At 35.8% G+C, this 12,350-nt stretch overlaps 1 protein-coding gene across 4 annotated transcripts in view; it reads left to right on the top strand.

Moving 5' to 3' along the window:
- VPS50 (VPS50 subunit of EARP/GARPII complex) overlaps positions 1-12,350 on the top strand; it is a 239,281-nt gene that overhangs the window by 95,224 nt on the left and 131,707 nt on the right. For all 4 annotated transcript variants that reach the window (XR_006778775.2, XM_087861076.1, XM_087861075.1 and 1 more), the window contains one exon: positions 8,672-8,752. Coding sequence is in view for 3 of the 4 variants with exons in the window: in XM_087861076.1 (XP_087717202.1) it covers positions 8,672-8,752 (81 nt within the window). In the remaining variant the exon portion in view is untranslated. The remainder of the gene's footprint in view (positions 1-8,671; positions 8,753-12,350) is intronic.

Below are 12,350 nucleotides of genomic sequence, written 5' to 3'. Positions count from 1 at the left end.
ACTCCCCCTGCTTGTGTTCCCTCTCTCGCTGGCTGTCTCTATCTCTGTCAAATAAATAAATAAAATCTTTAAATAATAATAATAATAATAATAGGATCTGAATTTCTTGTTCTTAAGTCTCTATAATATGCCTTAGAAAGAATACTAACAAAATCAGAGTGTTGCTATAGAATTTAGGTTACTATAAAATATGTACTAATTCATTGCTCTGAATTTGGAAACTCGATAAATAAATATTAGAGAAGAAAGACAATCTAGAATTTTAGCTAATTGACAGAATCTTCTAAGTCTTCTAGATGAGCCTTACTCTCTGTTCTGAGCTGAGCCTCCAGACCAGCAGTGTCCAAGAGAAGTTTTGCCGTTGCTGAAATGCTCTTAATTTCCACTATTATGGTAGCCACTAGCCACATGTGACTGTTGACCACTCTCAATGTGATTAGTGTGACTGAGGAACAGAATTTTTAATTGTATTTAATTTTAGCTAATTTATCTCTAAATATAAATAGCCGCATGTGGCTGGTGAATATCATATTGGATAGAACACTTGTGGACCACATTGTTGATAAGATGTGTTAAAATAGGGTCCTTTGGAAGCTTTTGGGAACTGATGCTTTTGGACATGACTTTCTAGCTGATTATATACTGGCACAGATTTGTTTACATACAGTGGAGTTCACTAGGACCTGAGAAAGTTAGCAAAGTATAGTTAGGTGTTTATTGTAAAATATGCTACATATTTTATTTAAAATATGTCATGTTTTAGAGAACACGTTAACCTTATATATATTTTTTTCCAAATCTTTTTTTTAATGTTTTTTTTATTATATTATGTTAGTCACCATACAGTACATCCCTGGTTTCTGATGCAAAGTTCAATGATTCATTAGTTGCGTATAACACCCAGTGCACCATGCAATACGTGCCCTCCTTACTACCCATCACCAGTCTATCCCATTCCCTCACCCTCTTCCCTCTGAAACCCTCAGTTTTTGTATTAAAAGCATTTTTAATCTTATCACTGTATTCATATAATTAGCTGTCAGTTATAAGCATTTCTGTCCTTAACCTGGGTGTCTACACATATGTCATATTAGAAACATTTTGTATTATATGAACCAATACAATGTGCCTATGCTTGAGGATGTGTGAATAAATATAGCACTTATTCTACCTCTTGTACTTTTTAAGAAAAACTTTTTCTATAGAGTATGCTTAGTAATACTAGTTTTTATCTACCATGTGAATATTGAAAATATACACATCTTCAAATAGAACAATTTACAATTCGGACCCTACTATATTCGATTCTGCAAAACTGAAGGAAACACTATTTAAAGCAAAACAAAGACTGAATCTCTATAAAAAGGGGTTTTACAAATTTGTAAAAAGAACCACTCTGTCTTTCTACCCATATTTTGCTTTGCTTAATTCTTTTAAAGATTTATTTATTTGAGAGAGAGAGCTCAAGTGGAGGCTGGGACAGAGGGAGAGAGAGAATCTCAGCAGATTCCCTGCTGAGCGTGGAGACTGATGCAGGGCTCCATCTCACACCCTGAGATCAGGAGCTGAGCCAAAATCAAGAGTCGAATGCTCAACTGACTGAGCCACCCAAGTGCCCCTTGCTTTGCTTAATTTTATATATATTTAAAGTTTTGGGGGGTTTTGCCTTGCAAGATTATATTTTTAATTTGCTACTTTAATTTAAATTCCTTTTGGAACAAGACAATCTAAATAGCATAAATAAGCATATACAAGTATATAAGATTGAAATGGTAACTTTTAATTTGCTAAGAAAATACCTTCAAGTCCATTAGAAATCCGAGAAATTTTGATCTTCAGATATGTACATACAGGCATACATACATACATACATACTCCAAATTGCCCTGTTAGTTGTTGAACTTTAAGTGGTAGGAGGAGAGGAGTAATTAGGTAATTGGTAGAATGGGAAGAATACAGTAGTACGTGATTGCTCCTGCTTTTCTTCCAGGGAAGAAAGACACTCCTATGAGTGAATTTAGATGGATGCTGCCTGTAGAAGAATAAGCATATGTTTCTCAGGGTTTCTAGAAAGTTATTGGCTGGGGAGCCATAGTGTATGCAGTAGGGTAAGGGATTCTTCGTGTTCATACTAATTCCTTCAGAAGTTCTTGCTCTTCACTGAACTGTTTATAACCTACTACATCATGCTCTATGATATATCTAATCCATTTGGCTCTATTATAATAATGTTACTTATAGTGTTGCTTTATTTTGCCTTGCCCCCAGCCTTCCATTATTCACCTCTTGAGTTATATTTTCTATGGTTCTTCCTGTTTATATTCTCTCCTGAAGAGCATTCTGTATCTTACGTTAACACAGTAGTAAGCATATAGTAGATTCTTAGGACACATGTAGTGATGTCCTAATTATTTCTTATCCAAGTAAATCTGATAAGTGTTCTTACTTAAAAATAGTTTGTGAGCATCATTTAAAGTTACCTTCATTAATGAGATGGGATTTTTTTGTTTTGTTTTTTGAGGTTTTTTTTTAGAGAGAGTCTGTGATTCCGTTTTTAAACTTTTAAGAATGAATTAACTTCTGCTTCTGGCTATGAAGGACTAAGATTTTACTGGATAATAATCCCTGAAGAAAATAATTATAAAACCTAACTGTTATACAAAAGGCAACTATCTGAAGATACCGGAGAGTGAACAAAGCATATAGATTCTGAGGGTGGTAGGGGCGCAGTTCATGCTAGTATGTAGGTTGTGGAAAAAGGAGCTATAAAAATAAATTCTGTCTCCATGGCCTCGTAGCCAGGATTAAATACAGTTCACACAGCACAAAGGTGGAGGCAAGCATAAGAAAACATTCAGTCTTTATGGATTGGGGAACCAGAAAAGTGAAACCAGGAAACTGGGAACACTGAAAAGTGTAGGGGAAGTTCAGAAGAAAAAGAGGCTGAGAGGGGATCCCCAAAGTCTTTTCCTCTCATATTTGATTAACCCATAACCTGTTTATATGAAACAGATTGACTGGAGCCAAAGAAAAAAAATATCTAAACAGAATGAAGCTGTTCCATAAGAGACAGTTTGTAGTACAAGCCCAGCCGAGAAAATTACATAGTGAAAACAAAGGAAACAGTGTCCAGTGGAGAAAAATATCAAAATCCAAAATCTTCAGAATTAAATTGATGATACAGTCTAACTTTACCCAACATACATAAAACCAAAAAAAGTGGAGTACATCCTTAAGTAAAGAGAAAATCAATTTAGTTTAACCCCAAGATGTTGGAACTAAGGGGTAAGAATTTTAAATGGGCTACTATACATCCCAAATAAAGTAAGACAAAAGATGTTTTAAATGTATGAACATCTCTGTAGAAAAATAGGAAGTTCTAGTAGAAAATTAATTTAAAAGGGAAATCCTATAAATAGAATTTCAGCAATTAACAAAAAATTTACTGAATGTACTTTACAACCAAATAGACATGCCAGAGGAAAGAATATGTGAACTTGAAGATTAATCAATAGAAATTATTCAAAATGAAGAACATAGAGAAAAAAGATTGGAAAACAAAATGATCAAAGCCTTAAGGACATGTTAAGTTATATCAAATGATCAAATATACATGTAATTGGAATACCAGATGGAGAAGAGAGAGAATGAGGTAGAAAAAAAAATATTTGAAGAAACACTGGCCAAAAATTTGCAGATACAAGACACTAAATGAACAGCAAGCAGAGTAAGCACAAAGGAGCATACAGCATGATAACCTCATGTTGAAACTGTCCCTGGAAAACTACAATAGACTTTTTACATAAAGGGACCAATGGTCTGATTCAGCTGACTCCTCATGCAAAACTGTAGAGGCTAGGAGAGAGTTAATACCTTTAAGGTACTGAAAGAGAAGAAAAGAATGTCAATCCAGAATTTATATCTAGCAAAACACCATTCAAGAGTGAAGGTGAGGGGCACCTGGGTGGCTCAGTCAGTCAAGCGTCTGCCTTTGGCTTGGGTCATGATCCTGGGACCCTTGTATTGAGCCCCATGTTGGGCTTCCCACTCAGCAGGGAGCCTGCTTCTCCCTCTTGCCCCTGCTTGTACTCTTGCATGATCTCTCTCTCTCAAATAAATAAAATCTTAAAATAATGGTGAAATTAAGACATTTTTAGATAAAAAGAAAAAAAAATCTAAGAGAACTTATTACCAACAGACATTAATACTGAAATGCTGAAGGAATTTTTTTTAGGCTGAAGGAAAATGATACCAGAAAACTTGGATCCTCAAGAAAGAATGAAGAGCATTGGTAATGGAAACTACTTGGGGAAATACAAAAAATTATTTTTTTCTTTTTCTGATTTCTGCATAAACCATATAGCTGTTTAAAAGTGAAATCATAACATTATTTTCTGGAGTTAATAATATATGTAAATGTATTACATATAACAACTATAACAAGATATGCACTTATAAGATGGCAAGATTTCGATATATTATGTTAAACAGAACATCTTATTTATTTATTTATTTATTTATTTATTTATTTATTTTTATTATATTATGTTAGTCACCATACAGTACATCCCTAGTTTTTTATGTAAAGTTCCATGATTCATTACTTGCGTATAACACCCAGCGCACCACACAATACGTGCCCTCCTTAATACCCATCACCAGCCTATCCCATTCCCCCACCCTCCTCTCCTCTGAAGCCCTCAGTTTGTTTCCCAGAGTCCATAGTCTGTCATGGTTCATTCCTTCTGTTTATCCCCCCCTTCCTTCTCCCCTTCTTCTCCTACCGATCTTCCTACTTCTTATGTTCCATAAATGAGTGAAACCATATGATAATTGTCTTTTTCTGCTTGACTTATTTCGCTTAGTATTATCTCCTCCAGTCCCATCCATGTTGCAGCAAATGTTGAGAAATCGTTCTTTTTAATGGCTGAGTAATATTCCATTGTATATATGGACCACATTTTCTTAATCCAGTCATCTGTTGAAGGGCATCTCGGCTCCTTCCACAATTTAGCTATTGTGGACATTGCTGCTATGAACATTGGGGTGCATATGGCCCTTCTCTTCACTACATCTAAACAGAACATTTTTAACAGCAAATGGGTTGTGAAATATCAAGAGTGTATATTGTAATTTATAGGACAATGACAAATAATATTGAAGACTTTAGCTCTTTTGCCAATAAGAAAATTAAATTAGAATTCTAAAATACAATATTCATATAATCAGAAAAGGCAAGAAAAGAGGAACCAAGGAACAAAAAAGAGATAACCTATAATGAATGGTAGCTTTAAATCCAACCAACAATCACATTAAGTGTTAATGGACTAAACACAAATTAGAAGGCAGAGATTGCCAAATGATTAAAACAACAAAAGAACACTTTAAATATAAAAAAACACACATAGGTTGAAAGCAAATGTATTGAAAAGATATGCCACGCAAATATAAGTGTTTGCTTTCTTAAGAAAGCTGCAGTAGTTGGGGCACCTGGGTGGCTCAGTTAGTTAAGAGTCTGCCTTTGGCTCGGGGTGGGGGAGGGGGGACTGGTCCAGGGATCAAGCCCCACATCGGGCTCCCTGCTCAGTGGGGACTCTCCTTCACTCGCTCCCTCTGCCCCTCCTCCTGCGCATGTGAGCACGTGCTCTCTCTCTCTCTCATTCCTTCCCTCCCTCTCTCTCTCAAATAAATAAAATCTTAAAAAAAAAAAGTTGTGTAGCTATGTTAATATCAGATAAGATAAATTTGAAACAAAATGTGTTATCAGAGATAGAGGGATTCATAATAATTTAAGGGTCAATTCATTTGGAAGGAATAGCAAGCATAAATGTATATCTGACTACTTAACAGAGCTTCAAAATACATAAGACAGTAATTGACAGGATTCAAGAGAAAAAAGAAATTCCATTATAGCTGGAGATTTTAAAACCACACAGTAACTAATAGAACAAGTATATAGAAAATCAGCAAATACATAGAAGATTTGAACAACAGTTTCAACCGCCTTCAGTTAATTGATGTTTATGGGACAACACACCCGACAGTGGCAGTATATACATTCTTTTCGTGTGCACAAGGTATACCATATTCTGGATAGACCATATTCTGTGGGCCGTTAAGTATGTTCTAGTGAATTTAAAAGATTAAAATCATACAGAATATGTTCTCTGATGACAATGTAATTGAATTAGAATCCAATAACTAGGAAAAATCTAAGTGTTTGGAAATTAACACACTTCTAAATAAAGATTGGTTTAAAGAAGAAATCATAAGAGACATTAGAAAATATTTTAAAGTGAATAATAATGAAAACTTTCCACAATTGTGGAATGCAGCTAAATTAGTACTTAAAGGGAAGTATCAAGCTTTAAATGCCTGTAGTAGAAAAGAAGAAAGTCTCAAGTTAATGATAAGCTTCCTCAAGAAACTAGAAAAAAGTGTAAATTATGTGCTGTGTTTCTTCTTAAAAGGGCACCAAACCTATTATGAGGACCCCACTCTCATGACCTCATCTAAACCTGATTACCTCCTAAAGGCCTCATCTCCAGATACATCTCATTGGAGGTTAGGGCTTCAACATACGAAATTTGAGGGGACAACAAACATTCAGTCCATAAATGGAATAACTAGAATTTACATACATTGCTTGTGGAAATGCAGATTGGTACAGCCATTGGAAAACAGTATGGCCTTATAAACTTAAAACTATGCCTATTACATGAACCAGAAATTCCACTTTTAGGTATTTAACCAAAAGAACAGAAAATGTATGTCTTCTCAAGGACATATACACACATATATATATAAATGTTCATAGTGACATTATTCAAGTAGCCTAAAACTGGAACCCAGATGTTCATCAACTAATAAGTAAACAGATTGTGATATATCCATGTTATAGAATACTATTAATAAAAGAGCAGGAATTACTAATAGGCTTACAACATGGATGAATCTCAAAAGCATGTTAAATACAAGAAAGAAGTCAAACACAAAAGACTATACATATATGAGTCCGTTTATATGAAATTTTAGAAAAGGCAGAACTGCAGTGACAGATCAGGGATTAAGGATGCAGGGAGGGAATCCATGCAAAGGGCATAAGGACATTTTTAAAGGTGAGGGAAATTCTACATCTTGATTGTGGTACTGGTCATCAGACTGTATACAGTTACCAAAATTTAGCAAACTATATACTTGTAATGGCTGCATTTAAACATACAAAAATAAGACCCTAGTGAAAAAAGGGAAAATGAAGTAATACAGTTTATAAAACGTAATGAAAATAAAATGTATTTAAAATTACCATATCAAATGAGTTCATGTTTTACTACACCATGCCATCACACAACTACTTTAGCTTGAGGCTTTCCGTCACATGATGTGTAAGTAATTCCTTGTCCTCATCTTTGTCTCAGATAGGGAAGGATGAGGAACAGTAAATGTGTGTGCATGCCACGTATCCATATCCATGTGTGTATGTATGTATATATATATATATATATATATATTCTGTGAATGAATTACTGAGACAATATATTTTATGTTTACTGTTAACAATGTTTTAAATTTTTTGGCTCATTTAGAACATTTTAACATTTTTTCAGATGTCTGTATTTATGATTACCTCTAAATTAAATTTCTATTTATCAATTGAATCATCACCAATGAAGGGCCAGCTGGCTTTTCACGTCTTTTTTTTTTTTTAAGATTGTATTTATTTATTTGAGAGAGAGAGAGACAGCGCACAAGTGCACGGACAGAGAGAGGGACAAGCAGACTCCGCACTGAGTGCAGAGCCCAGTGTCAGGCTCTGGATCTCATGACCATGAGATCACCACCTGAGCTGAAACCAAGAGTCTGATGCTTAACCCACTGCGCCTCCCAGGCACCCCAGCTTTTTTTGTTTTAACAGTTGAGTGTCCCTTCTCATTTATTTCTTGCGTGAGGATGTTTACAAGTGCTTTGGCTCTGATGTAGTAAAGCGAATTCTATACTGTGAAATGTTTACTGAGCCTAGTAAAATTTTTTAATTTTTGGACAAGGACTTGGGATATCTGTAATTTGTGTTAGAAAATTTAAAACAGGGGCACCTGGGTGGCTCAGTCAGTTATGCATCTGCCCTCGGCTCAGGTCATGACATCAGGGTCCTGGGATCGAGACCCCACATTGGGCTCCTTTTTCAGAGGGGAGCCTGCTTCTCCCTCTGCCTTTGCTGCTCCCCCTGCTTATGCTCTCTCTCTCTCTATCCCTCTGCGTGTCAAATAAATAAATAAATCTTAAAAAAAAATTTAAAACAGTCTACATTATGGTTCTACATAAATACGACACAGTGCACTATCTTTAAGTATCTGAAATCATAAGTTTTAGAACTAAAAATAATAACTCGTGGGAAAGAAATACTGGTGAACTCTCTCCTGATAAATTTATTAGATTGACAGATGCTAGTGTGACCTGTAAATGCAAATGTGTAAGTAGTTCTCTTGTTCCCTTAAGGGCTCAGGTTTGACTAATAAGCTTGATGTTTTGAAGTTTTTAAATACAGTTTGGAGACCCTCTGAAGGCTAAGTATCTGAGTGAGCACTCATCAGATTCTTAACTTTGGTTAATTTGAAGTTATAATGTATGAAAGATTATCTCCAAAGTGATGTAGCATAACTTTCTTTTTCAGCTGGAATCAACAGGACTAGGCCTTAGTAGTAGTAGACTAAGAACAACTCTTAACAGAATTCAAGAGAGCCTTATTGATATGGTAAGTAACCAACTGGAATTAATTCTTCTGGGTTAAGAAAATAAAAAGTAGCCATCTAATCAACTACATGTAAATGTATGTCTGTATATATATTGTGTGCCTCAGTCCTCGGTATTACACTGTGTTATTGTAAGGAAGTAAGTAGGGGTTTCTTACAGTCTGATTGGAGAGAAAAAACTGGTATCATGGAAGAGTATGATGTTGGCTATACATCCAGTACAAGTTCAAGGGGAGGAAAGGTTTATGTGGAAACGTGATTTCAGAGAATGACTGAAGGAAGAAGTGAGATTTGTGCTAGTCTTTGAAGAACAGGCATGGGGTTAGTGGGAAAAAGAGAAAGATCGGCTTTCAAATGAAGGTTCAGAAGCTGAGAAAGGGCCTTGAGGTGGGAGAAGGCCTGGCCCAAAGTTTGGCCATCTTTGTGATTGGGACACTGGAATATACTGAGTAGTCAGGTTGCAGAGTGTTTAGGACCACTTTATAAATGGCCTTGAAATTCAGGCAAGAGGTTTGGGTTAGTTCACTATGCAGTAGGGGCTCTGGATTCTTGACTGTTGAGTCACATGATGTAATGTGTATTTTGAGAAAATAGGTTAGGCAGCAAAACAGGGCTGAGCCTTTGTAGTGCTTAAGCCAACATAGGCATCGAAAGCAACCAAGTGTTTTTCTTGTGAAGGGTCACTGGAGCCAGAGATTGTTCAGCACATTCCCCTGCATCTACATTAACCCCAGGATCCTCTGGTCTTTCCTCACCTACCTAAACAAGCAGTTGTTTCCCTCTTTTCTCTTAAGGTCTATTATTATGTACATACATCTGCTATTGAAGTTTTAATAAAGCAATGTAATCATTCTTCTAAGAAATACTAATCGAAATCATATTTGCTGGGTGTGGTAGTAGTGTTGGGCATTCATCAGTGCACAGAAGAGGTAATTCCTGTCTTGGAACTTATATTTTATTGAGGCAGAGAGACAGATAAACAAATATGTAACATAGTGTCAGATACTGGGAAGCGCTAAGAAGAAAATGAAGCAGAGTGAGAAAACAGTGGTCTTTGAGCAGAGATGTGAGTAAGATGAGAGAGGCGTGTGTTCATATCTCGAGTGAGCACCCTTTACACAGAGGAAATCACCTGTATGCATCTCATCCATCTCCCTCATAATTTGAAGATCTTTCTGCCCAGCACATATATGTGTATATTTGCACATATATCAGCAAACTGCATTTCTTTAGTAAATGTTCTTAGAATAAATGAATAAACTCCAATCCATGAGTTTTCTTATCTTCTGGCTTAACCTGGCTTGTTTTCTTGGCTTTGCTATCCATTTAATTCTGATTTTCATGTTCAGAGTCAAGGCTCCTTGTTTGGCCCAGCCACTTATTTATTATTTTTTTGTCTTTGTTTTGTAAAATCCATTGACTTTCAACTTCGTAAGAAGTTATCCATGTTTCTGTTTTGCTTCTTCTTGACCATCATATCTTGTTTTCCGTATCTTAGTCCACAGCTTGAGTTTTTCTTGTTTCTGGCTGAAAGCCTTGAAATTGATGGACTGAATGGTCATGATCAGAAAGTCCAGAATGGGGTATAGTTACCTCTAGAACTCATTACTGTTAACCTAATCTGGCCTTCAAGACAGTTGTGGCAGTGGATTCCTTAATAATAAAATCATCTTCATCATCATCATCATCATCATCATCATAATAATACAGTTAAAATATTGATAAGTCAGAATTTACCACTAGAATCATTCAGTCTGATGTCTCTGTCATCTCTGCTGGTTACTACCTCATGATCGTCAAACTGCAGTTCCCAATTTGACCCTTAAGGCATGGATTTGATGCTTCAGATTTTGCCATATAGTGTGTAATGAAGTATCATGATCGACTAAACAGTGGGACCAAACTAGCTGTTCGAACCAGCTGCCACCCACCAATGGATAACAATGTGTCTGTCGCACCTGTCTGACAAGTTCTGTGTTCGTTCGGTTACGTTTTTCCCAGAACTAGTAGTCAGATTTAGAAATATGTTTTTAAAAACCCCTCCCCAATAAATGAATAGATAGATATGCCTGCTTTTTTTTTCCTTTGGCACCTGGTCTTTTAAAGATATCTTTTCTTTAAGTCCTTATCGTTACCATCTCTTAAAGCAGACTGCACCTCAGATCAGAAGGCGGTGAGAGCAGTTGTTCCTTCTTCTGTTTGTAAGTAGTGCTGAGCTTTTTGACAGGACCTCCCCAGAGTCCTTACTCCTACAGCAATACAGAAGTTTTTCTCGAATTTTCTGTTGGTTTCCACTGTTACATGTTAAATTATTACTCATACTGATAAGCGTTGGTTTATTATTTTAGAAAATATATTTGTCATTTGCTAGACCTTGATCTCAGGTTCTTGTAAGCTGGTATATTAATTTTTCTTCACTTCATTAATTTGCATCTGCATTGGCAGAGAACATTAATTGGTTTCTTGCTATTCAATACAGTCTTTGGCTATTAAAGTAATTTATAGCCTAATCAATCTGGAATCACTAGATGAAAGTTGTACTTTCTCTTGTATTTTCCCTATGTGTTGCTTTAAAGTTTAATAAGCACATTTCTGGTAATTTCATTTTCTTTGTATATATCTTCTAAGTTTTGCTTCTCTTTAAGCTGTAAAAGGCATCAAGGAATCATTATGGTCTTAAAAATGCCACCTGAAATTGTTTTATCATATCTATTCAATGTAAATAAGAAAATTTGACACATCAAATAGAAGTTCAAGAAAAGGAGTCTACTAGGGGAAAGAGGAAAGGGAAGCTGGTGTAGGTCATAGTGGTACCAGCACTGTGAATTTTTAGTTATGTACTTGGTGATGCTAAATTGTTTGCTTTAAGATCTTTGACTAATTTGAAATCTTTGACAATAAAAATATGTTTTAAATTGGTGTGGAAAAGTCCATAAAAATGACTTCTCTTTGTAGTAGTAAATTATTAGTGGCAGAAGAGATTAAACATTGTGACTTTCACTGTGAAACTAAAGATTTTGATTAAGGTTTTATTTTTCAAAGTCTTCAAAGGGTTTTGTATCTGTTCCTGATTGTGCTTGTGTAATCTGAAACCCCGATCCAGTTTAGGAGATTTTCCATTGAACTGTGAAACAAGCACATACCATTTATTTATCTCAGCTTGACATTTTTGTGACTCTCTTGCTCTCTTCAAGCATATTTCCCTAAGTGTAAACACAGAACTTTAGCCTTTAAGCAGATAATTACCATAATTTAGTGCCCAAAATGTCAGTGTTAACTAGGAACAAAGAATGGCATCCTAATGCAAATCCTTTGAGGTGGGGGCAACAATTTCAGTGATCACTGCAGGAATGTTTTTGTGAAAGAGCTCTGTGAGTAAAGGGAGTTCAGCACATTTGAATGGCAGGTAGGTAAGAAGGAGGTGAGGAGGTAAGGATGGAGTGGGTGAGTGCTTGCGGCCTTTCCCCTCATACCCATTCATTTCTCTCACGCTACAGATGTAACTTCTCCTTGCCTTCTGTCACCTTCTAGCACCACCTCCCGCCTCTCTCCTAAATTAGCTAGTTAATATCTGCATTCACAGAAACTTTTAGTTTTTAA

This window comes from Ursus americanus, chromosome 3 (genome assembly GCF_024610735.1).
Source record: "Ursus americanus isolate L20-20 chromosome 3, mUrsAme1.1.p, whole genome shotgun sequence".
NCBI lineage: Eukaryota > Metazoa > Chordata > Mammalia > Carnivora > Ursidae > Ursus > Ursus americanus.
This window is presented reverse-complemented; position numbering and strand designations above follow the sequence as displayed.